This window comes from Phalacrocorax aristotelis, chromosome 2, assembly GCF_949628215.1.
Source record: "Phalacrocorax aristotelis chromosome 2, bGulAri2.1, whole genome shotgun sequence".
NCBI lineage: Eukaryota > Metazoa > Chordata > Aves > Suliformes > Phalacrocoracidae > Phalacrocorax > Phalacrocorax aristotelis.
This window is the reverse complement of record NC_134277.1, coordinates 17066309-17093654: the sequence shown is the minus strand read 5'-3', so window position 1 is coordinate 17093654 and position 27346 is coordinate 17066309. Positions and strand designations below refer to the sequence as shown.

The window sequence follows — 27346 nt, the reverse complement described above, 5'->3', positions numbered from 1 at the left end:
TTTTAAGTCTACATGAAAGAAATCACTCCGTGGCCATTCATAGCCAGTCATTCTTCAATCAGTAATTTCTACTTAGCATTAGGTACTGCTATTCTTTACAGAGACTGCCTGAGATTTTTTACAGGCTACAGTAAAGAAAATGACAATAAGGGATTTTTTCTGCTTTCTGCCTAAGCAGCCAAACGCCCCGCTGCAGTCGGCACCAGTGTAGCGAGCCTGTGCGCTGCGTACCTGTGCAGTCTTTGCACGGCGGATGCAACCGTGTGTGAAAGAGCAGACAGGAGGGGAAGAAAATCTCCCCAGTGAATTTAACAAGGAATGAGGAACCAAATACTCTTTCATTTTAATCCCTTGCAGTAACCTTGGCAGGTATTAAAAATATTACATACCTTTTCAGTTATCTTTATTTGCCTTTATTCTTACCAAATATCCAGCTCTAGAAATACTTTTGAATTTCTTCACTCCTCTCCAGCTTTCATCGCCCTAGTTCGGTACCTTCTGCAAACAGCAATTTGGCAGGTGAGTTCAGACCAATATATTCTAATTTGTGTTGTAATTACATATAGCAATTAACCTCTTTCTCTGTAACTACGCAAGTAAAACTACTCCTTGGTTTTCCTCTGCCTCAGTTTAGGCTTCTTGACAGAACTTTACTCTTCAACCACAACTACTAATGCTTGCTGGATAAAAACCTACCAGTGAAGTCCAAGTAAGGTTTTTGTACTGGGATTTCTTGACCTGTTGTTCAGATCACTGTAGTCAGCAGAAGGAACAGGATTTTCTTGTTACACAATCTTCCCATTAATTAATTAGAAGAGAGGAGATGCAGCGCTCCATAATTCAAATTAATTCTCCCTTTTCGTCATATGCTCACATATACTCGCCCGGTGCCACGGCTGCTGGCTAGCGGGCAAGCACCACACGCCACGGGGGCTGGGGGTCACAGATGTCACATCATGGGCTTAAAACAAGAACATTATTAACTGCCACAGAAATACTCCAAGTGCCTAAAAGCGAAGCCTTTGCAGGGTCTGCCCTGATTGCCTGCTGGGCACCTGCTGCAGCGCGCCCTCCGTAGGCAGCTCCTCCTGGGGGGGCCCCTGGCTGGAGGTGGCACCGCGGCCTCTGCCCATGCTGCGGCCCGGCCTTGGCTGAACAGCAGACTACAGCGCGTCTCGTGCAGCTGCCGCGCTCTGTCATTGGGGAAATGCCGAGGCCGGGAGAGCGGACCGCAAGGCACAGGGCTCGACACGGCTGGCTCTGCGCTTGGATCACCTGGGAGCAGGCAGGCAGAGAGGCATGGCGACCTCGGCCCCTCCCGAATCTCGCTCCTGAGACACATTAGCCTTTTGCGGTCTATGAAAATGTTTCCAATATATAATATTAACATTGCACCACTTGAAATATGGAGCAGCTCAAAGTTCTCCCACCCAATTACAGTTCTGGCCATTACTACAGCAAGCTATTAAAACCAAGTTAAAAAAGGAAGGTGGCTGCGTTTACCATGCTGCTTTATTTCTCAGAAGGTTCGCATTTAGATAAAAACTAATCACTTCAATTTGACAGCAAGCAAAGCACCGTTCGCTGTGTTGTCTGAAAGCCTTGAGAAGCAGTTGGATATATTTAAAGGTTTATTAGAATAGTGACAGGGTTTGCCTGCACAGAGCAAGGAAGCTGGATGGCTGTGCTGAATTGATACTGATGTGTATTAAATCTAACACTGATATAATGAGGGGCAGGAAACTTGAAAGGTGAAAAGGTGAACGGCGACAGACTTAAGGCTTCATTAGGATGGCGCTTTTTTTTTTTTTTTTTTTAACTGGACACTTCTGTCACTGTAAACTGAAGATTTGGTGGCTTTGCAGACTTAGCAGTGATTAAAGTTCTAGCACCTATCCTCCATAGCAAAGCACTACTGTGGCGTTACAGCAAAGAAAAGAATACTCCAAACAAAACCAACCGCTGCACAGAGAACTGAGCAACGATTGCCAGTGACAAACTTTGAATCTGCACCTCTCCCCGACCGCAGGGAGAGCTTCTTAGTCCTCCAAAGTTAAAAGATCTATAGTATTCTTCTGGTTCAAAAGAAGTCCTTAACTATACTGCAGTTTCATCAGAGCAGTTGAACAAGTCTACTCTGTAGTGAATTTTATCTGAAAGGAGTTATCTGCACCCAGATAGCCTGCACATGTTGGGGACTTTTTGTTGATTTTTTCCTCGAGGCTTCATTACGCTGTATTTACAGTTCACCCTTTTCTTCCCCCCCTTTTTTTTTTCTTTGGTCTGGTGTTTTTCAAAACAACTGCCACGTTTTAGGTACTCCAGAGATTGTGACTGAGAAAAAAACCCTAAATTTTCTTGTAAGTGCAAATGAATCCTAACAACTTCATGCGCTACAAAGCTTTAAACCTGAGAACGCTCCCCCATGCCTCCCAGCAGCCGTAGCTCCTGGAACAAAACCTTATTCAATGCTGAGTAAACAATAATGTACTTCCCCCTCTCTTAAATCTAACCTGTGGATTTATCATCTTACTTTCCTTGAACACAACTGCAAAAGGGGAATTATTTTTCACAGCTGACAGTGGGAATGCGGCGCCCAGGAGGCAGAGTGCCCTGGAGACCTGACAGTCTGCTTGAACTGTGCCTGAAAAATGCGATTCATCTGAACACTGCAGAGAGAAGGGGGGCAAAAAAGGACGAGCCTAATTGGTTCTGACTATAGAAGTCAGATCTCGGTTTTCTCTAGAGATGCGCATTGCAGGAAACACTATTAGTGAACCTGGATCCCTTTTAGAAGGGCTAATTTAATCAAGCATTACAATAATTTAAGAACATGACACTGTTAAGAGATTTACATATAATATTTGACAGTAAAAACTATCAAATGTTTGTCATTAAATGACACCGAATGAATCAGCTGGGAGAAAAATGATACATATTAGCAGTAGCCAAAGGGAGCAGTCTCGCATACAGTAAAGCTTCAGAACAGATAATTTGTTGAGCACTAATTCAAGCCCAGATCCTATCTGCTGTGCACAAACTGAAAACACAAGGCAAAAGCTCAAAGAGTAGAGGATGCCTACCATGAGATATGGGGACAATTTATTATCAAGTGATGGACAAAATGAGTTTGGTGTCAAAATACCGTCTTGTGCTGCACACGATGCTGCATGTTTCTGAACACAAACTCTTGGCTGCAACAGGAGCTTTTGCTGAGCAGCCTCCCCAGGACGGCTGGCCGAGGCGCAGCCGGGAGGCTCCCATCACGCTTGAGGTGAGCAGGTACGGAAACTGCATCGGATTTACCCTGCATTTCTCTGCCCGCAGGTGGAGCTTTCAGACAGATCCTCTGAGGGCTTCAGGCTTCTCATTTTTTTCAATCTCTCACCTTACATACGCACTTCATTTATCAGAAAGAAAGGGGGGGGAAAAAATCCATTCTATGTTGAAACAGGCTGCCACCTGCACTGCTTCCTAATGTAAGCAAATCCCAGTGGAAAGGTTTAGCACCAGACTTTTCTGCTGGACCAATAAATCACGCTCGGAAATACAGTTTAAACCCTACACATGGTGTCACCCAGCAAGAGTAGCACGTTTTTTAAAAGAAATTCCAACAATTCAACAATTAATCCAATTTCCTGGAAGAGCTCAGGTGGTCACTGCGTATTTCAGGATTCAGATCAGCCACAGATGTATTAGCAATATAATGACACTGTTACTGCATTTTAATACAAGAAAAATAACTGGAATACACTGTGTATGGTGTGACACTAACAAACAAGTTAAAAGTGTTCCACAGACTTAATCCTTTTATAATTTTGTGTGTGATCACCTGTGCATGCGTGCATAAGGACACTGGAAACGCTGCTCTTGAAAGACATGGGACTATTAACCTGTGCAGACATGGCGGTTGTCTCCTGGAGTGTGGTATCCCACGCGTTTATCAGCCCAGCTGTCTTACAAGGTAAAAATAAAATGGTGCTTTATGTTTAACAGGATGCAATCAGCTTATGAAGCATGGCTGGACTCTGCTGTGCCGTACTCGGGAGAGGCTAAAAAGTGGATTAAGAGAGCAGCACATGAAACAGCAGGAAAAAAACCAAATTCTTCACTGGAAAACTTCCTCTGCAATTATTCACAAAAGAGAATAAAAATAAGCGAGCTTTCAAACAATCTGTACCACTCCTCTATTTTATAGTTCGCTGCAATTGTTTTTCATTAAGTTGCATAATTTAAATGGCCTGAATTCTAGCGCCGGTTCCCTTTAAAAAACGTCTTCTCACAAACTTTGATTAGCTCCCGAGAAAAGACTGCAGATGTCTTTAAATGGCACGAAGGTGGATTTATTGGCAAGAGTGTCAGGTTTGCACTTGGCAAGGAATTGGCAGATAGCAGAAAATGGCTGGACAGGATTCAAACTCCAAGGACTCAGAGCTGAAAAAGGATTTATTTGAATAGCGAAGTATAGCATTCTATTTACTTCAGCTAAAATTAATAAAACCTTTTAACTAAAAACATGAAGAAATTAAACTTCCAGTGGAAAGCAACTGCATTGTTTCAAAGGTACGGTCACAAGGGCTTTTACTGCTTTCTTCCCTCATCCTGTCATTTACTGCTTCTCGTAATAAGGAAGGTATATCGATCTCCTTGATTTGGTGTATGTTCAAAAGTCAGATTAAATCTGAATACAGAAAATAAAAATGCTTTATTTTTGTCTTAAATCAGCTGTAGAACAAGAATTAGTATATTCATTGCATGTGAAAGGCACAGAGACTTGAAGTCCCAGAAAAAGCAGAGTAATCAAAGTGTAAGCTGCTTTGTGCAGGTAGACAAGAGGCTTGGCCATGGTCTACAACAAAACCAACAGGGTTTTGTGCCAGAAGTTCTCACTGCTGAAGGATCACCAGCTGAAACTGTAACTTTACTTGGTTTGGGGGGATTTTTTTGTCCCAAGTTTTGTGCTTTCTTTACAAATGTCACAAGATTGTTTATGACAGTACTTAAAGTATCAGCTACTGTGCTGAAGCCTTGTTCACGCTCGTGACTCCACCACTGGAGATGGACCAGTGCGAACAGCAACAGAAATGATTTCCAATAGGCCAAGCACCGCTGTGCTCCTGGGCTGGTGCTAAGCCCTGCCTTGGGCCCGAGGCTGGCCCGGCTGACCTCCAGGGTCCCCTGCAACCAATGTTTTCATGGAACATTCTGTGAAACAGTGTTCACAACTCCTCAGTCGCCAGCTTTTGGCTAGTAGCAAAGCTGCCAGACACAATGCTGACTTTGTCGAGTCAGACATTTATAAACTGCGTCCAGCCAGAACAGCTCTCAGAGGATGCTAAAAAGGTAGAGTGGCTACAAAAATAGAAAAAGCAAAAAAGCAAAAAGAGATAGGAAAAGAGGGAGAAGAAAAATCTCAGTCACAGTGTCTCTGGATTGTTGCTTTACACCATCAGATCTGCATGAGACTCTTCTATGGAACTTCCTTGGTTCCAGTCTATGATTCTAAGTAAGTGATGGGACATTCTCGTCTTTTCCAATGGCACACAAAAACCTGAATCACATTTAGCAGCTTCTTTTCCTTATAGCAACCTTTCAAATTTTCTCTCTACTACTTATCAGTGTTGTATCGGCAGAAAACTCAGTGAGCCATTTTCCTATTTGGCTAACTACTGATGCAGCATTTGATTTCACTTTTGTGGACTAAAGCTAAAAGCCACTTTCCTCCGAAAACTGAAAGACCCCATTTTGAGTCTGGCAGCAGCTGGTCTCAGCAGCTGGCATGTGGCTCACCTAACTACAAACATTTAGCTGAGACACCAAAAGAAGAGGACATTCTCAAAGTCAGCTATGCCATTTGGAAGGGCTCGTGCCCCGGGAAGCCAAGGATGCTCCAGGCTGATGTACCTCTAGTGGGAGCAGACTCTGGAACCACATAACCAGAGGGTGGAAAGGAGAACTTCAGACTAAGATGACAGGACACATCCATGTACACAGACCATCAAAGACTAGCCATACTGAAGTTTGACCTTATATTCAATGCGCTGTGCCAATCTTCATCACCACTACTTCCTTCACATATTTCTTCCCCTTTCCTCCACTGAATTATGCTCTAAGTCCCCTAGAAAGTGTTTTGAGTATCTACATGCCTTGGACCATGATCAGGACTGGCACAACGGTAGAAATATTTAACAAAATTCAAGTCAAAGAGAAGGTACAGACATTTTTGAATTCTTACTTCCCTTGGCCACTCCAAATAACTCGGGCTAGCTAAGAACAAACTATGCCTACCAGTAGAAGACCTATCATTTATAAATTTCATCTATAGACGTGTAATTGTGCAGAGCACACATGGGCCAGTTTGCTTACGTATCTCTTTCCAATACAATTTTCTTTTCACCGATTTCATCTGTTATTCTAGATTAAACTGAAAATTTCTGCAAAATAACTTTAGAATAATGTTTCTGGATCTGTCAGCAGCAGAAATCATTATTCATCCCGTCATTTCCAACGCTTACATGGAAAAGTCAACAAAATGTGAAATAAATGGAAGGGAGAAAGCTTCCTTTGAACTTGACAGCACCAGGCCCATCACATTTTAGAACGCTCCTGGTACTACTACATCAATAAAATTGTTACACAAAGCACAAATTTTAGGATTCCTTGAACATTTGTCAATAAGGTATTAGAAATTCACTCAAGTCTGAAACCCAGGTTATTTTTACACTCAAATTTGCAGTTTCCTTTTTGGAACTGCAGAATGGTCAGCCACACAAAGCCATACACTGAAGCCCAGAGCTTGCATGTTGCCCCACAATGTGCATGTATATGAAAGGCCATCAAGACTATTTTGATTCCATGGACGTGTCTGCCTGTACGGAGAAAGGAAGTAAACACATTTTTTCCTGAAACCTGCTTGCCTGCTCAGGTTGTCTTCAGTATTTCTAAGCAAGAAAAATTATGGCAATTTAATAAGAAGTGGAGAAAATCCTACAGTGTGACAGATCAGCTATAAAAGCACACACTGAAATGAGGACAACCTTTTTAAGCCATCAGAATTTACTTCATGAGACTAGACTTTTTCTGTGGCATATTCAGCACACAGATTTTCCTTTTTCAGAGCTATAAGGAATTTGACAAGTAAACCTACTATGGTTAATAGCGTTTTAATCTTTATGCATAATAATCACAAACCTACATTGTACAGGTTTGATAATAATAACTGACAGCTGAATTTGAAGTACATATTTCTTTCCAAAATAGATGTGCATGTAGGTGGATGTGTTGTAGAAATATAATATACTACACGGCTGAGCCTAGATAAGCTGGTGATTCTCAAACGTCAGCATCATCTGCACAAAGTCAGGGTTGAAATCTGCTCTCCTAAATACCTGTTCATCCTTCTTATGACACTTTCTCTAAAGAGCTCAGTGAATAGTAGATAAAATAAGTACCTAATGAGGTATGACAGAAACTCTGATGGAGCTAAACAGCAGAGATCTAAATTCTAATAAATACATGAAGTAAAACATTTACTGCCAGCAACTATGTCAAGTTAGCCATAGGAAACTGTAGCTCTGCAGCTGGAGAAGGGCAATACTCTGCAAGCCAGAGAAGCAATGGAACTCCTCCAGCTTTGATTATTTATGGTGTGATGATGAAGGAACAACTTTCCATGTGAGGAACAGCTTTAAAGTTGAACAGTGAAGCTGAAACAGATTTAATGAAAAATCAGAGGGGAACAAAACTACAGCTACAAAAACAATAACATTCATCTTAACAATATAAAAATATAATTTATGTGCAAAACCAGATGTTAACTTGTCCAGCTTCAAGGTAAACAGCAAACTGTATTCATAACATGCCTTCCGCTGAACAGCAAACACACACTATTTAATGTTGCTGTAAATAAGACTCACTTCATACCTCCAAATGTTATCGAAATGAACACAAATGCAAAACAAACACATTTTAAACAAAGGACGCATCTGTATTTAATGCAAAGCTGTTTTCAAAAATCCCAACCTTTCATAATCTACCATAATCATAATAGCCTGAAACACAGAATGATTTCAGGCTCAGAAAAAAAGGCTTCTAATTTTAAACATTTACGAGGACACTGAGAAGTGGCTTGGAACCGTACTTTGAAACATGTTCTCAGGCTTTAAATTGCTGAAAGCTGAGACCCCTTTATCCATTTGGCCTGGACTAGAGAAAGGGAGAGAAACACAAAAATATGATGAAAAGACAGACTGTACACGAAAATTTCCATTAAAAAAACCCAAAAGCAACCCACTCCCTCGTCCCAAACCTCCTTTCCTCCCATCATCATTGCAACTCCCCTAGCTTTTACACAAAATGAAAGGGAGTGACTCTTCCTGGCTGATAACCACCACCAGACAACTCTCCTCAATCATTGGCTCTGATGCACCACCGTTTTTAACAAACACTTTTTGAAAGTATTTTTGAAGGACAACTCTGCCATCAGTGGTGCTGTTCCTGAACGGGCTGGACTCTGTGTCAGAGCTGCATTCATTCTAAACTATACCAAGGAATGGGTGATATTGCCAGCATGGTGATTTTTAATGCCTGTTCTGAATAATGTACATGAACAAATCTTTCTAATGTTGTGGTCCTCCCCCCAACTCTTAAAATGAGTGCTTTATGCTGGGAATTAACTTCCCTTTGATATATTATAACAATGTGAAGGAGGGATTGTTCTCACATTCCTGTTTCAGAGAAAACACCAAGCCGTTTGATTTTGAAAGTTAACGGATTAAGATGGGGGAAAAAAAACGCTTCTAAATGCAAACACGCTCTACTAAGTTAAATGTATGCTCAGTTTGATATGAAACACTGACTTTAAAATTAACTATTCCTTTCCAAATACGCCATACATTCTCCTCCATCTACCCAGTGAAAATAATCTGAATATATTGTACGCATTACAAGACGGGTGTGCCATACCCAAAAGTACAAACAAGTAGTATTTTTGAAGTAGTTCAGCATACAAAAGTAATATATGAAAGCAAAGAAACAACCACAAATATGTATTTAAAGCAACAGAGAGTAGGAAGGAATTTTTGAAAATCCACAAATGATTATTCCTCCTTACCAGACACCTGTATGGTTCTATGAGCATTTTCCTTTTGTCTTTTATTTTTCTTGGCTCCAGTCTTATAGTTGAACTCCAGGACAAAGCACCATACGACAAGAAATTACATTCAAAACTATTTGCTCATTGAATCTGCCTTTATTGTTTAAAAACAAAAGAAATACATAAAATATTGCAACATCTTCTGGAAAATTACTCAGAAAACCCAACATTTTTACATCTCTCCTCATGTTCTCATCACCACAATTTTTTGCAAAACAGTGAGAAGCCACCCAGGACATTTTAGGAATGACTCCTTCATCACTGCAATCCCTCAATTACAGTTTGACCATGAGAAGAAATGGATACAGTGGTATTGTAAAGACAGTGTTGGTGTATTTTTCAGTTTGCCCTCTGAAGTGCTCTGACTTCTGTTGAACAGTGATACAGTGGTTTCTTATGCTGCCTCCATTATTGCTCCCAAAATAATTCAGAGGTCCATAAGGCTTTAACAGCAGTTTAAGCACCAATTTCAAACTAAATTCAATGGTTCAATGACCTTTCCATCAAAACTGAGCTCCCGAACTGCATCTCCTTACAGCCTGAACTGACCTGCCCCCTTGCAGATGCGCTGAAACGGTCACTTACCATGCCTGCTCTGTAGCAGGGAACACAGCATGCACTATTCCTGCATGACAGGCTGCTACAGCTTTGCATCCTGGTAAGGCAACTGTTACTGGCTCCTGACATTAGAAGGTTAAGGTGCTGCATGCAATTTCTCTAGTACAGTAAATCTGGCAACACAAGTGAAAAAAACCTTATTACCTGTACTATAGACCTAGAAAAATTTCCCTTTAAAGCCACAGACTAGGTCAACTGCAGAGGTACAAAAGCTATATACCAAGAGTGTTAAAGGCAGGGTGCTAATGGTGTTGGCAGCAGTAGTGCTGCTGCCACAGGCAGTGCAAGGAACATGCTAAAAGTTCACTGTGAAACATTCAGTCTGTTGCAGAATGTCAAATTTCCCAGGAGTAACCAACTCAGATTACTATTTTTAAAACAAACTAGTTTTATTTTTTCATAAAGCAGTCAGGCTTTGAGGGTTCCATCTTCCTGGGTGGCAACTAACTCATCGTCAACCCAAAGAGCTACAGGCAAAAAACCACATGTAGATTTTTCACTTTAAAAATCCAAAGATCCTTGCTGTTACCAGGACAGAATATAACACCTAAAAGACCTGCCAATAACAAACCTGCAAGCAGTGAACGTGGCTGAAAACACTGAAATGAAAAAAACAGAAATTAAATGCTCTTAACTTATAGATTATAAAGCTCCTGAATGCCGGCTGCATGTATGCACATTCAAATGATTCAGAGAATTGCATGGAAATATATATTTATCATAAAATCTGGAAGCACAGTTGGGACTGAAATTACACTTTCAGTCTGGTTTGTTATTTAATTCAAGATTGAGATTAATTCGTATCAACTGATTTACTTCTGTATCTAGTATAAATTGAGACTCTTTTTCCTTTATATTAACCATTAGCACTGAGTATTTGCTGCTGCTAAGTTCCTTAAGTGTGAATTTTAAGAACAGTGTTTCATAATTGCCTTGTGTGTTCCCATCTGGAATGATACTGGATAAATACATTTTCTATTTAACAAAATAAACATTAGCATAACTTAAAAAAATGCCAACCAACCCACCAAACCAACCTCTTAAGTCATACATCTCTTGTGTTAGTTTAGCAACACAGCAAAAGACCATAAACAATTTGGTAAGGTAGCTGATGTTTTCCATAGCATTGTAGACTTGAGCTTCAATATTCACCATTATTAGAAAATTCAGTAATTCCTTGTTTTGAAAACAAACTAAAAATTGTCCATAAAGTAGAAGGGTCTTCACAGTTATGATGACTCTGCCAATGATTACAAAGATCCTCTTTTCTTCCAAATAACTGTTTGCATAAAATGCAGTTATAGCCCGCTTTAGACCAAATTTCTATTTTTTTGCTTGGTGTACCAAGACCTACATTTTGCGTATGCTTGGCTGCTTCTCCGCTTCCTGACTGAGTCAGTTCACTTTTAGATAACGTATCAGTGTTATTTTGATGGTGAAAGTATATCTGTCTTTTCAGTTTTGGAAAAGTATAAAACTCCTCCTCACGGGCACTGCATTTCACTAAATGTCTTCTCTCATTACGCTGTTTCCAGAAGTGGGTTGCCTGTTTGATCAGTTCCCCCTTAGCTCCTCTATTTCCTTGCAGAACCCCTTCCTTTACTCTTCCCTGGATCTCTTCTCCATGAGAGCACAATAAGTGAAACTTCATTTCACCAAAAGACTGTGCAATAAACTGGCATCGACCACATTTGATCTGTAATTTCACTTCTCCTGGGTTATGGAATAGCTCCTCAAAATTGCACTTATTTCCCCTGTTAAAAAAAGGAAATACAAACTCTTTCAGTATCAGCCATGCACAGAACAGAGATGGCAATTTCTGTCCTTCTAAGTTCCAAGAAGAGATGACATTCATGAAACGTTCTTTTAATTAAAAACAGGCACTGTTGCTACACTATCTAATTTATTTGGAACAGAAAAAAAAAGAGAAAGAAAATAATAATAAGGCTGATTAGAAAACAACTGAAACCAAATGTTATTCAACACTGCTGTTTAAGAATTGCCTCCAAAATTAGCCTTCATAGAAATAATCTTTTAACAACACTAACCTTTTATTAAAAGGTTAAACATGTTTTTTTAAGGTCCTGATTTAGTGAGGTCAATCCAAATACTTTTGGCTCTGTGCTAGAAAACTGAAAATGAATACTAGGTGTAGCATACTACTAAGAGAAACTAACTTATTTACTCCGAGTGATCTAAGGTCAATTTAGGGCAAAACTACATGTCCCACCCCCCACTCAAAGGTGAAAACAATGAAACTTTAAAGTTTATCTTTTTTCTAGAAGTTTGTAACACAATTTTAAAAAGTTTAAATACCTAATTTACAATTGGACAGCCCCTTTCGTTGATTTAGGACAGCTCTGCAGTATAAAGGAAGCAGATATACACAGAGCTAGCAAATCCCTGGTTTAAGTTACACCAATCAGAAGACGACCTCCACAGAAACCTTCTCACAATGACTACGAAAAAGACCATGTAATACTCTGTATTTATACATGTTAGACATACCAACCAACAAAACAGTTAAACTAAATGATTAATTGTATGAAGGCTAGTAAGGCTGAAAGAAAAGTGCTGGTGTTTCTTAGGTTCAATACCTTAAAAATTTCTAACTGACACCCCAGAGAGTGGAGCTATGCAAAGCGTAAAATGCGTAAAACTGAACAATAGTGTCGTCGTGAGGCATCAGGTTAAAGCCCTGAGTTTACTTAAGTGTACTTCAACGGAAATCAATGCACACTGGAACAAACAGAAATGCCAACATTTATACTGTGTCAAGAAATTTCACATCACAAAATCATAATGCAGAGATAAAAGAACGTTCTATCCATCTTAATACAGTAAATGTTAACTTTTCTACTTGGCTAAGTGATCACAAGAGCAGCAATAATCAACACACAAGATGGATTAGCTCACAGCACTCCAGGGAAGGAAATGGGATAATGATATTTAATAGGGTAAACAATCTACAAGCTAATACTGAAATATGAATTGCTTTGCACTTATTGCAGTTGGTTCACTTATCTTCTGAGGAAAACCCAAAACGGGTAGAACTCAGAAGACTGCAGATTAACAGAAAAAGCATTAGCCATAACAAATCAACTGATAAAAATAGTTCCCCTGGAAGTATACTGGGTATACTAGAGTATATGCAAAATTACTACAGATATTTAAGTGTCAGTAATAATTTATATTCAATAGATCAACTGAAATATATTGGATAGTCTAATGGATTGACTAGATTCCTTAGCAAAATATTTAAACCACTAGGAATCTCACCTTGGGGGAAAAAAAGATGAGGAAAAAGCAACAATTTTCATAATGGTGAGTTTATGAACTTTGACTGACAACCTGAAATCCCAAGTATTTAATTAGTGAAAACACTCACCTCTCCGTTACTTCTGCTCCTTTTATATTTGTGTCTCTCTTCTTTAAAGCATCTTGCAGCTGTTGCTCACTAGTAGAGGACTCTGTGCTGATAACAACCCTGTGCACTTCTCTTAGGTGACCGAAATACACTTTTGCATGGCCAAAAACTTTAGCACAGAATTCACAACACACAAGTTTTTTAGGTTTGCCTTCGTTGTGATGAAGTTTCATATGTGTGCTCAGGCTTCCCGAGTGAATATATGCTTTCCGGCAAATTCGACAGCTGTAAGGCCGTTTGTTTGTATGTGTGTTCATGTGGTCCTGAAGATGGTGTTTAAACTGGAAGATATGGTTACAAACGTGACATTTATGTGATGGCTTAGGTACAGTTGAACATGCATTTCTACTTAAGTCACTTGATTTAGCTGATGCAGCATCACTATGCTTGTAACTTAAATATTTGTTGGGAAGTGAGCTATTTAAAAAAATATCTTCATCTGAACGGTCAGGAGATGGTGTCCCTACTATTGCTGCAGACGTCAGTGGTGCAAAAGCCTGTACAACTACCACTGGTTTTGGTCTAATGCTACGGTATTTTTTCACTGCCTCTGCTTTTTTGTCTTCAGGTGGCTGAAGATCAACTTTCATCCTCTCTCTTCCTTCTCTAAACTTATTAAGGATGCATTTCCTTCGCTTGGTCTGAAAAGCCAATAAATCATCTGGGGCTCTTCTTTTCCTACCTTTTCTTTTAGAGACTGCACTGTTCAGTTTTTTAAGATTGTCGACATCCACTTTATTGGATGGAGAGAAGGTATTTTCTTGAATGGTTTGTCTGGGGACATGTGTAAACGATATGGCTAATCGCTTATCAGATGATTTAGTAGGAGCATGAAAGGTTTTCGCCAAAGCTGGTATCTTTTCACATTCAGATCTTAGTGAAGGACCAGATACATCTGTAACGTTAGTATTGTGCTTAGATTTACAGAATGCTGAATTTTTCATCCTTGAGTAAGGCAAAATAGGAAGTTTTCCTTTTGGTGCTGATGGAGTCATCTGTATTGTACTGGCAAAAACTGCTGGTGACAGGACAGCAACAGAATTTGCGGGTTTTTCCTTTAGTTTCTCAGATGTTATGAATGACTCTCTTGTGGTTTCAGATGCTCTCTTCACAGAGGGCAGACTTAGTTTCATGGGACTAATTGTACTTGCTGGCTTGGATAAAGAGTCTTTAACTAGAGGTGGTCCAGACACATTACTGTTAGTGATTTCAGTTTTGTTCACTAAAGGAGATCCAGATTCCACACAATTGCTTTTATTTACTAATGTGGCAACTGTAATTTTAGCTGAGTCACGGTCTGTTAGCATCACTCGCTCAGCTGAATCTGAACTGGAGTGAGTTTCAGGACAATCTTCAGCTAAGGTAGTCAAGCGGGAAGTCTGCGATGAGATCGATGCTTTGGTAGGAATCTTGTTATGTGCACCCAAAACAGAGATTTGTGCCGGTTTTTTGTCACTCAGCAGTTTATTTCTTACCGATTGGTACCTAGGGATAGGCAGCTTTAGGTTTTCAGAAGGGGCCATGCTTGACTGCTGGACTTGCTGCGCTAGGGCAGGAGCAACATATGGCAAGGCCAACAGAGAAAAAGTTCCCTCATGACCAGCCACCTGCATGACAGCATAGTTTTGAGCTGGTACCACCAGCGGTTTAGAACCTGCAGCTGAAATCGGTGTATTTTGATCAGGCAAAGATGACTGAAGACAAGAAACAACTCCAGATGTTAAAATTTTTGGTACCATTTTTGGAGCAATGGTTCTAAACTGACTTTTCTTCTGAAAACTTTGTATTATATCCGAAGGGGATTTGTGTTTATCTGTAATAACATAACAAAGATGTAATATAATAAATAGTATTTTTAAAAAAATTACTGTATCAAAAATAAAATTGCTTACAAAGGGTATTATTACATACAAACTTATTAAAAATATTTAGGTATTTAAATGATGACTAAATTAAGTTTAGAATTGCAAAAGTTTCATGGACAGAACAAAAATACTCCCTGAAGCAAGGTGCTTGAATATAGATTAGGGGGGGAAAAAAAAAAAAAAGTAAAACAAACACACACTCAAAAAACCCCCTCTTAATCTAATCTTAAATGGATGTTTCATTCTGTGTTAGAAACTACACAGTATTTCAGAACAAATACACTTTTAAGCCTCTTCTGCCCTAGAAAAGCTGCGCTAGCATGCTGGCAATAGTCAGCTGGAACCTTCAGCAGAAAAGTTCAGCTTAAACTCCATGATGCAGAACTTTTCTGAGTACCTGCTCTGATCACATCTCTCAACCAGAGTCATGCCATCTTTCAGAGGTTATGTAACATTTAGAATTTGTGGGTTTTACCAGATACAGACCAAAGCTTACTTGACGAAGTCTTTAAAAAATTACTGCTATAAAACATGCAAATAATGTGTAATAAAATCAAAGAGGACTTGAGAGATGTACTGCTGTCAAATACCCAATCACATACATCGCTTATGTGCCTTTAATGAACAATACAAAAACTGTAGCAAGATATTAAAATATTTTCTTGAAAGATGCAATTTATCAAGGTTGTATCACAGCTCCTTCCTGTTTCTACTTAGTTAATGTTGCAAACATTTTTAGTAAAGAAGAATGTGAAGATAATTAAAACACATAAAAGGAGAAAGGTAAAACGTGTAAGATATAATCTGCATTGAGCAGCAGAGATATATGATGAACTTTCAGACACTCCATAAAAAAGGACTTGTATACAGTTAATTACATCACTACCATTTCATATAACAGCCTCATTACCCACTCCCAAATTCAACTACTGATGCTTCCAGTTCTCAAAAACTGGGACAGGTTTCCTGAAAAAAAAAATTCCCAACAACCTCAACCACTGGGAATTCAACTACAAAGATCCCAAGCAGAAAGGCAATTTGGGAAGGCAACAATTTAAGAAAAAATCATTTTGAGAGAGGAATCACATCTGAATTGAATATGTAAAAGGAAATGCTAGGACCTTGAAATACTGCAGTTAGAGTAATTCCATGGGAGAGTTTCCACTCCTTAACATTTTAAAGCCTTGTATTGCAAATGCATTTATACACTTAAAGAGGTAACTGTGAACTACCACCACACTGGAAACTCCAGTAAGTTTATCTTGATCCTGGATGTTCTCAGACATCACACATTTTGCAACATGCACTGTAAGTTACAGAGCTGTTGCATTTCATGACCAGCACTCCTGGACAGATGAACGTGCACACCCATGGTATGCACATGTGCAGTAAATCCACTGCCTTCAGGACATGTTAGATTCACTGAGCAATCGCATATAAAGTGTACAGTTTATACACAGTAGGTCTGATGCTTCTGAAAACTCTTTGACCTACAGCACATTCATAAAGTAATAACTACACAGGGCATAAACCTTTGATCCTTTTATTGCCATCTACAGCATCAAACCCCAAGTCTATTATGCACCTTCTTGATCCTCCAACTAAGTGGAACTACTGGGCACCATCATAACTGTCTTTCTGCTCAATGTCTGTGGAGATGTCCAGAATTTCTAGATATTCTATGCAGGCTGGACTTATGTACATATGGAAATCCTGCACAAATATAGAGATCCCTATGCACAGGGATAAGTCCAGGCTGACAAGAGTTTGTGCAACCTGGAAAAAGCAGAAACATGATAAGTTTAAAATTCTGTTTCTCTACAGCCCCTTTTATTCTCCAAAAGCTAGGAGCATGCACTATTTCTCACTAAGAACTTCAATTTTTGCCAATCTACAATCATTAAATACTTAGAAATCTTTATCTTTTCAACTGCTAAGATTAGTAATAATACTTAGATTATTTGTTTCCTGCAGGGTATCTTCCTGTTGCTGCTTTTGAGGAAACACTTTTAAGAGCTTCTGAGAAGTACAATAAAATGATGTGAAGTATTGTAATCATTAACCAATCTAGCCCTGAACTTCAATGCTAGTTGCAGGTCAAATCGTACAGCTTAAATACAGTAGATGACAGAACAAGTGTATTTTTCTTTCAGGGAACAGAGTCTGCGTTTATTTTTCCAGATTGTGCTTCCCATATACTCATATTAAAGACTTTTTCCAAATCAGCAGTTACTCAGCTTGCCACAATATTCAACACAAAGTAGTTTCCATTCCCTTTTGGCTTTTATTCCCGTTTGGCTTGTACGTCTCCTTCCCCCCTCCCCCCCCAAATCTCATTCACTGATTTGCATCAGCTTTTTATGAAGGCCAGGACTTCAGCATACCACTACCTGTCCTGCTTTACACTCCAAGTTATAAGGCACCCACTCGCCAACCAACGGTAGCAAACAATGAGAGTTCATGAAAAGACAGAAGTTTTGCTGTGGACATGGCACCTCTACAAAAGCGTGGAAATGGCAGTCAAAGCACCATAAAAGAAAGGTTAATTTCAGATTAGGAGGAAATATTTGTAGAAATAATGCATGACACTAGCTTTAAAAATAAGCATATACTTCTCAAATACATTGGCTTGCCTACTGCAAAATTAGACAGTAAAATCACTTTTCTTTAAAGCAAGTGTCTCCACACATTCTCGCAGCATTCCACAGGAAAGTACCATTCTAGAAGCCAAGACCTTCATGAATATCAACACATAATGCTCTCTGAAACAAGCTCCATTTAGATCAATATTCTTCTTATGTAGTTAACACAATACTAAGCATCGATATAACTGAGGGGGATTTTTATACAAATGCTTTTTCCAACTAGCATAATTTTGTCACAAATATGTCTTTCAGGCAAGCTGTGTTTGGTATCAGCCTTCAGTACAATGTTGGTTTTGGTCCCCCTGTCCCCCCCCCAAGGTTTACATTAGAGTTTAGTGCAGCAACATTCACTGCAGTGCCTCTGGTAAGCAAAGGATACTCAACTCTTTATTTCCCTCTCATCCAACACAGCTGCTATAGTTAAGCAGCTTAGCCAGTGCCTAAATATAGAGATGGGCTAGATGCAGACTAGCTGTCTGATGATTCCTCAGACTCAGTTAAGATTTTGCTTGTGGTGGGAAAGCTAATTGGAAGAACTGGTGGAAGACTATTTAGCATCACGGATCAGGGAAAAGCAGCCAGTCAATTCACAGACTGGAGATCCTACTGACCCCACCCTGAGTATGCAAATAGCATCAGTGACCAAAACTATTTTCTCCATTTATACTTGGTGAAAAGTTTCAACAATTTCCTTTGCACACAGTGATCAGTAGAGTAATTCATGTCTTCGCCACCCTGATACTGAAGGACTTAAATATGCTCTGGCTGTCTGTCTACCAGAAGGCCCCTTGGAAACTCAATATGCATCTTTCAGGGGCATTCCAATTCTATTCCACACCTTCTTCCAAATCATTTCTGTCTCTGATTCAAAGGGCTCATTTTGACTTGTCAGTTATGACCTGAGGAAAAGCCTTCATGCCTATACAAATCCATGAAGTCTTGCATGTAAGAAGGGGAACTTTCAGTTAAGGAAGGGAGGCTCTGAAATGGCATTTTTGAGGATGGCCCTTGGTTGTAGACAACATTCTACAAGTCACTCTACAGGTCCTTCACTGTAAGGCAATAATTTTTATACTTTCTCCAGAATTGTCATTAAGAATAAAGGAAATTAATGAAAATGTTAGATTTAATATCCAAATGACATGAAGCTCATTTTAAACTGCTGTGTTCTCAGTCTTTCAAACAGGCATGGAGTTGAGGCAACAGGTAGACACTTTTAAATAATTAAGCACAAGGTTTAATCAAATGCAATTCAATCCATTTACTTTAAAAGTCTCTATTAAAAGATTAATGGTTACCATGCTACTACCTGCAAGTATCAAATCACAGACACTTGCAGGATCTCATAAACTTTCACCCCTTCTAAATAACCTTAAAATTGTACAGGACTGGACAGTGATACAGCAATACAAAAAATAAATGATGCATCAAAGTCTCTGATATAGCCATGCTGGGAAGCGTCCTCTGGAGGAAAGAACGCCTTCCTGCTGCTGTCCTGCTAACCATGCTGCTATCATGCATGGTTCCCCTTCCTTCCTAAGTCATTCAAGTCTGTTCTACTCTAGCCTGTTCTGCCTTCTTTTTGCACCTCCTTCAGTTTGTTCTCTATGTAAAGCACGTAACATTGGTGAACTCAGACACTGCAGAAAGCATCAGCAGAAATTTAATTTTCCCCACTAATCTGGTCTGTTTTGAACATTAAAATAAACTACCAAAATGCCAGAAACCACTGTGTAACAGTGTTAGTTTTTAAAATAATCCTTGTAGGACTACCTCACTTGGGTAGATATGTATTTAATTTTTGTATGACTGACAAGTGACAGGAAATAACACAATAAAAGAATCATCTTGTTTTGAAGGGACAGGCAGAATACAGATGAAAAAGATTAATGAACTATTTTATTAAATGCATGTTTACATTGCTGAGTCTTTTGCTGACTTTGAAAGGATATTCTTCCTTTCCTATGGGAAAGAAAAAAATGCACAACTTCCGGACAGACAATACTAGATTTATTTCTGTCAATGATAGTTAATAATTCATTTTGCTAAATCTCCATACATGCTAAATACCTGTGGATACCGTCTTTCCAGCACAAGTTTCTTGGTTTTGCTGACCCAGCATACTTTGTTGGACACAATGTTTCTCTGCAGGATTAGCATGCAAAAAAACACCACCTGCAAAAGTGCTTCAGTCAGTTATAAATAGATCCCATGACAAAAAAAAACAACGCCAAAAAAACAGACCGAAAAAACCCCAAACAACACCCAAACCCAACAAAACCTAGAAAAAGACAATATAAAACAACAATATAAAACATTAACTTCCAGTTAATGCATTAGGAAAGCTACTGCTTCTTGCTCTTTGCCATTTTCCTCTCCTCAAAAAAACGTTTCAAAATCTAATATATTACATGCCAAATACAAGGTGATAGCTTAATAATTGAGTAAAGCTGGTTAATGTGGTAAACAGATGGAATGCTTTAGCTTCAGTGTCATGGCAGACAGTCAACAGCACCAAAACAAAAAGCTCACAAAAATGAAGGTTCAGTAGCTTTAGTGAGGCTTTTAAATACAGGGGCTAAATTCCATGCTGACTTACACTTTCCATAATCCCATGTAAATCAATGGAACTGCAGATATTCTAGAAAATAGAATAAAATAGAATTTGGCCTTCTACGTTCAAAACTAGTTTTGTCACACACCTCTATGAAGTAAGGTTGAGAATAAAAATCCTAAAAATCAGGAGTGCCCAACTCTATACATTTTAACAATTAACTTGCAGTTGTTTCTATCCTTGCCTAATAAAAACTGTTTGGGTGGAATGTTCTGTTCTGGGTACTTGCCTCAGATAATTTTCTACAATTCATTTCAACAGCAAATGCCAGCCATCCCCACGTATGTCTGCATTAAAAAAAAAATAATCTAGTAACACATCTGTGCATTAGACCAAGACCTTGATATTTGACACAGCAATGTCTCGTCTGAAAAGCTGCCCAAATCTGGCAAAGTTGTAAGCTCTTGGCATGTGCCCAACAGATACTTTAGGCAGCTAATTTTTCAAATTATTACATTCTATTGAACACGCTCCTGCTTCAGGCTGGGCTGGATTTTACCTAAAACTATTGCTTTAGGACCAAACACCCAAGTTGGAACAAGGAAATGGCCTCTCCTTATCTCTCAACTGCTGAGCTGACAGCATGGAAGATAAACTAGGATATATACAGGGCAAGCGGGAGAAGGACAAGAGAACTAGAAATGAGACTTGTAAAGTGTGTCTAGGCCAAAGAGTCAGGGTGGGATATGGGAACTAAATGAAGCCTTAAGATGGGTAACAAATATTACTATTACATGTGATTTGGAAAGAAGCAGCATTTAACACACAGGGATAACCTCATATCTTGTATTTCTTACCTTTTTAGTACTTGATTTCTTTAAGAGTAAAATTATTATGCCTATGTAGGAGTCCTTTTGTGCAATTCAAATTAGATTAGAAAAGTAAACACTATATTGAAGTATTCTAATGCAAGTTTGGAAAAATCACAGTACATCATTCACATAAACACTAAGATACAGAACGTACAAATATGCTTAGAAATACGTGTTCTGGTATACCACAGGAGGAACAAGATCAGAAGCTTGTTAACAATCTGAAAGGAAGTATTAGACCTCTTTAAAGCTTTATATAACTAATTCTTACTGAAGCATCAATGCGATTTGCTAGTTCTGCACTAGGCATTTTATCATTTAGAGAGGTCGTCTTTACTTTAAAGTCTGTGCAAGTTTATTGTCTTAAGGGATTAGGATGATAGCGCGTTTCAAGAAATTCTGTGAGCAGTGGGATACTTCCTGGATTCCTTATACAGTCTCCAAAAGACTCTTCTTAGCAGAAGAGCGCATTACAACAACAAAGTTACAGAACAAAAATGTTTTTTTTCTGACATTAACTGGACTCCATTAAAGCAGACGTTCAACCTTAAAATTTCTAGTGACATTTTTCAGTGTGGGAATATGCTAAAACGATTTTTGGCATAAACAGTCATTTTTGACAGATAAGTCACAGTAATCCAAGATCATGGGTACATAGTTCATGTTTAAGGAAGTTCTTCAGTTTCCTGTCTAATTCGGTCTTTTTTTTTACCCAAAACATCCTTATTGCACTATCAACTATAGATTGATCTATGACAGAGTTTATACAGATCTACATTTCAGGAAATTGGTATCAAACATAACATTAAAAAAAAGGAATATTAATAATCTCTACTGGTAGGTAACTCTACTTTCTCAATTTCCAGAACTGCCTTCCCCCGTTGCTTGAAAGTATACATAGGAGTTGCTTAATTATCGTGCTGTCATCTATTTGGATTTCTGTAAGGCCTTTGGCATGGCTCCAACAACATCCTTCTCTCTGAAGTGGAGAGATATAGATTTGATGGGTGGACTGTTCGGTGGACAAGGAATTGGTTGGATGGTTGCATCCAGAGAGTAGTGGTCAAAGGCTCAATGTCCAGATGGAGGCCAGTGATGAGTTGTGTCCCTCAGGCGCCTGCACTGGGACCTGTTAAATATCCTAATGGCTCAGAAAGTGGAATAAAGTGCACCCTCAGCAAATTTGCAGGCAACGCCAAGCTGAGTGGTGTGATTGACACGCCTGAAGGATGGGATGCCATCCACAGGGACCTGAACAAGCTCAAGAAGTGGGCCCATGTGGACCTCATGAAGTTCAACAAGGCCAAGTGCAAGGTCCTGCATCTGAGTCAGGGCAACCCCCAATATCAGTACAGACTAGGGAATTAAGGGATTGAGAGCAGCCCTGCCAAGAAGGATTTGGGAGTACTGGTGGATTAAAAGCTGGACATGAGCTGGCAGTGTGCGCTTGCAGCCCAGAAAGCCAGCTGTATCCTGGGCTGCATCAAAGGAAGCGTGGCCAGCAGGTCGAGGGAGGTGATTCTGCCCCCCTACTCCGCTGTAGTGAGAGCCTACCTGGAGTGCTGCGTCCAGCTCTGCAGCCCTCAGCACAAGAAGGACATGGACCTGTTGGAGTGGGTCCAGAGGAGGGCCACAAAAATCATCAGAGGGCTGGAGCACCTCTCCTATGAGGAAAGCCTGGGTGAGTTGGGGGTTGTTCAGCCTGCAGAAGAGAAGGCTCTGGGGAGACCTTATTGGGGCTTAAAGGGGTCATTAAAGGGGGCTTGTAAGAAAGATGGGGACAAACTTTTTAGTAGGGCCTGTTATGACAGGACAAGGGGTAATGGCTTTTCAACCAGAAGAGGGTAGATTTAGACTAGATATGAGGAAGAAATTTTTCACAATGAGGGTGGTGACACTGGCACAGGTTGCCCAGAGAGGTGGTAGATGCCCCAAGTGTGGAAACATTCAGGGCCAGGTTTGAAGGGGCTCTGAGCAATCTAGTTGAAGATGTCCCTGCTCACTGCAAGGAGGCTGGACTAGATGAGCTTTAAATGTCCCTTCTAACCCAAACTATTCTACAATTCTATGATTCTATTTAAGGTTTCTTTCTGCCAATACAATCCTGCCAGCATCTTGGCTCCAGTATCTCTGCCCTCAGAGAAAAGTGTAACAAAAACAATACCCATGCAAAAGCAGACCTGTTAAACAAAAGTTAGCACACCAAGAAATCAATGCATCTAGATGCTATATCATCAGCATAAGCGACAATAATAATCTAAGACATCATTTTGAATTTCTCATAGATTTAGATTTCACATATCTCTGTATTGTCCCAGCACAAGTAACTCTTAAAATTTGTATGAAATCCTATTTCTATAGGGAATAACAAGTGGCCAGCAGCTTTGACATAACTTTTTTGAGTTGTAATATCAAATGTTTTAGCCACATGTGGGTAAATCAATATTAGAAAGCAACATCTTATATAAAATGTGGGCAATGCAAGGCTTAACACAACCTCCTATAAAAAAAAACCCAAAACATTTGTGTGCTAATGTTTTTAAAGGAAGTGTGTTTAGGAAGTCTTTCCTGAAAGTCAGAACATATATACGTATGAGATTTTTAAACACCCTTTTGCAATGATTTTAAAATACATTTACTAGCATGTCCACATGTTCTCTTAACATCTCTCATGCAGTGTTTGTGAACTTTAAAAGCCTTTCATTTTTTTGAAGGCACAGTCTTTCAAGTTTTAAGCTACTCATTTCATATTAAGGTTAACATAATTAATAGGTTTTAAGCAGATCAAAATATTTTCATATCAAGAAATGAAAACTAACTTAAAGAGAGCTAGATACAAAGCATATGTAATTATTGTCTTTTTCCACCTTTATAGCTGAAGAAATCACAAATATTTTTGTCATTATGGCAATAACAGAACTTTGGAATAAGGTTTATGCAGATAAATCTATGGGCTCAGGATGTGCCTGGCCTCTGCAACCACACAAATCACCATTAAAGATGGAAACTGGTTCTTTTCTGTTTAAGCATGGAACTTCTGTCTGAGAGAGACTGTTATGTACATCATCAAAGAGAGTGTGTTCCAGCTTCTATATGCCTCTACTAGTTTCAGCAACCAACCACGTCAAGCTTCAAGTGGGCATTGTCTAGAAACCACACTGCTCCAACAGGACTTAGTTGAGTAGAACAGAAATTATGTTGGTAGCATTGCAAATCCAGTAGTTTACCTTTGTCAGTTTTGCCCAGTCATTCTGTTCCACACATAATCCCATACCTGGAGGTTTGCAAAGCATGGCTTCAGTGACACAGCCACTTGGGGGAACTAATTGTTCAGAGAATAGCTGAAGGGAGGTGATGCAAGCACTGGTCATAAACTCGTAACTCATGAACATTCAATCGCATTGCGAATATGAATTAGGTTCTTTAGAAGGTGGGGAAAAACAGAAGATTCAAAAGAAAGGACTGTAATTGGATTTTTAAAAATTATTTTCTGGGAGAAGTGCCAGTTGAGATTTCTTCTAGCAAGCTTCAAGAAAGATATGGACCTAAATGCTAGTTAATTCACTGTAAAGTTGATGTCAATGTAAAGTCCTCTTCAAAAGGCCTATCAAGATCACATCAACCTGGACAAAACCTTGATATGCCTAATGTAAGTGGTAATTAATAGATTTACTTTTTGCTTAAGTGCAGCAAACAATAATGACCAGGTCTGCTACAAAAATGAAGGCAGAATTCTTCAGAAACTATGCAGCACAAAAAGGTCAAGCAGAACAATTTTATTAATAAATCATGAAATATTTTCTGAGTAGACTCTTGCTTCCCTTTCAAATAAGCTGAGAATAGAATCTGCCTTCGTCTTACTGAGAGTTCAACCCTCCTCCCTTCCCTCTATGGGACAGAAAACATGTACATCTGATTGCAGTAAGGGAATTATGCCTCTTACTCCCAAAATTTATTTTTTGCAAGTACTGATGTGCAAATAGATAGCACAACAGAACAGCAAAATTGTTATTCCTTTTATAGCATCACTTTTTTTGTGACCACCAGAGCACCTCTTTCTGAACAGAGGCCATACACAAGAGAAAAAAAAACAATTAATTCACTGCTTTGGCTCAATAGAACAAATGTCTTTTACTTGAGGCATTAAAAGCATCTGCATGGTGACTTCTGTACTACAAACCTTGGAAAGCACTCCCTCACTGAAGATGAACAGAAGACGACAAGACTGTCAGACTTGGCCTGGCCTATTTTGTGTCTTCATGTATTAACTATACACAGGGTTTATCATTCCCCAAAGAACGGTCCAGAACACATTGTTAAACTTAGGTGACAGTTAAAGAGTATTTTCTGAGGAATTCTGTAAATACCTCATTTCTTTTGAAAATGACCTAAGTGATTTAATTTTTGAATGGGGACTCTCTAATCAGGATTTTTGTTTGCGCTGTCTGTCCCTCCTTTTCTTTCTTCACGACCCCAATTTCTTCAGAAAAAGACTCTACAGCTCTGGCTGAGATATGCAAAACATTGCCACCTGTAGTCAATTCCACTAAGGATTAAAACAAAAATAAAGACTGGAGGACCTCCACAGTACTTCTAATAGATATGTATATTTTTTTAAAGACACACACAGCCCTGTAAAGCACAGGAAAACTAAAACATCTTCGGAAAGACAATGGGCCTGACTAGGAAGATATTAGTTTTTGGAGCATATAAAATTATCACTTGCTGCTGAACCTGAACGTAGCTATGCATTTCTGGTAGTAGGATGTATAAAAAATTAATTTAAATTACAGTATCTGAATGCTTTTTTTTCCCCCTGTGCATAATTACAAGTATTTGCAATGGTTATTGACATTGCTAAGCTTTCCCATATTGGCCACTGCATTGTTTAAAGGCAGCACCAGTTCTCACAAGAAGGTACTGGATGTGCTGTAAAGCAATTGACTGAAGACACCACGAAGTGATAATATATCAGCAAACACTTGTTAATGGGTGCCAGCATATGAGGGAACGAAAACAGGAATGCAGTCAACAGGAATGTAGGCCAAAGATGATATGCTTAACTTGCCACGTGCCGCAATACCAGTACATTTTTAATTAAATTCACGTGTATCTGGCACGCTCCGGCAGACAAAGGAGCCCCTTGGTACAGAGTCCAGCAGGGGGAGTCGGGCGCCCGTCACCGCTGCCTCCGGCCACCGCCAGAGCCCGGCAAGCCAGGCTGCGGCCCGCAAGGCCACACTGGGCCGCTTCCTGTTCCGTCTTTTAAGTGCCAGCTCAGTCGAGATCTGCGACTCACGACGACTCCCTACAGTAATTTTCAAACAACAGAACGGCTGAACTATTTGTCTAATAATTTTGTAACGCTACATACAGCTTCTGTTGAAAAATCCCCAAAGTCATGAAATCGTTTACAGTACCACACACCTCTGAACAACATGACGAGTTATTATTTCAAAGTATTCTACCTTTGCAAACTTTTCATTCAATTCAAGGCTTTGTATAAAGTTGACAATTTCTTGAAGCAAAGCAGCTGAGCATTCCTGTTAAAAGTAATTACTTATATTAAACTATTTAGTATCTTCTATAACTGCAGTACAGTTTTTGTGCAAGAGATCTTTAAAAAAAACCCCTAGATTAATGCAAAATCAGTAATGGATTTAATGCCCCAAACAACACTTCCATGTTACTAAAAACATCAGTATTTCCAACAGATGTTCTTCTTTTGGTAGGCATCTGAAGATGAAGTACTGTTACCGATGTATTTTCCCATCCCAAGCAATACCCTGAAATCTTTGACAAAAAGTTCCTTGCTTTCATCATTGCTCAGCTCATCACACAAACCATCTGCATAAATAAAGATGTAAGCATCTGCTGTATGGCAAATGGTCTCAGGGGCAGATGTTTTTATCCTTGCATTCATGTCACTGGCTTGGATACATTATTTGAACAGATGTACACAATCTGAAAGTGTCGTGTCCCACAGCGAAATGTCTCCAACTGCTTTCTATCAAAATACATAAATGCTGTTTGCACCTGCATTTATGTTAATGATATAAAGGCAGCAGGGGTTCCAGCAAAGTGAGAGTTGATGCTAAAACACATTTACATGGCTAATTGAAGTTTGACCATACTAACCTGGATACAAAATGTACTAAACTATACAATGACATTTTAAAAAACCCCTATATATATGAAAAAAACAACCCAA

At 39.2% G+C, this 27346-nt stretch overlaps 1 protein-coding gene across 12 annotated transcripts in view; it reads right to left on the bottom strand.

Annotated features, from left to right (window-relative positions):
* Positions 1-9230: 9230 nt before the first annotated feature.
* Positions 9231-27346, bottom strand: part of ZNF438 (zinc finger protein 438) — a 56374-nt gene continuing 38258 nt past the window's right edge. For 8 of the 12 annotated variants that reach the window (XM_075082519.1, XM_075082520.1, XM_075082516.1 and 5 more), the window contains 3 exons: positions 19780-19884; positions 13161-15012; positions 9231-11526 (listed from right to left, as the gene is read on the bottom strand). In XM_075082519.1, coding sequence (XP_074938620.1) covers positions 10914-11526; positions 13161-15012; positions 19780-19884 — 2570 coding nt within the window. In that variant the 3' untranslated portion in view covers positions 9231-10913. The remainder of the gene's footprint in view (positions 11527-13160; positions 15013-19779; positions 19885-27346) is intronic. The other 4 variants (XM_075082526.1, XM_075082527.1, XM_075082525.1 and 1 more) reach the window with 1 other exon arrangement.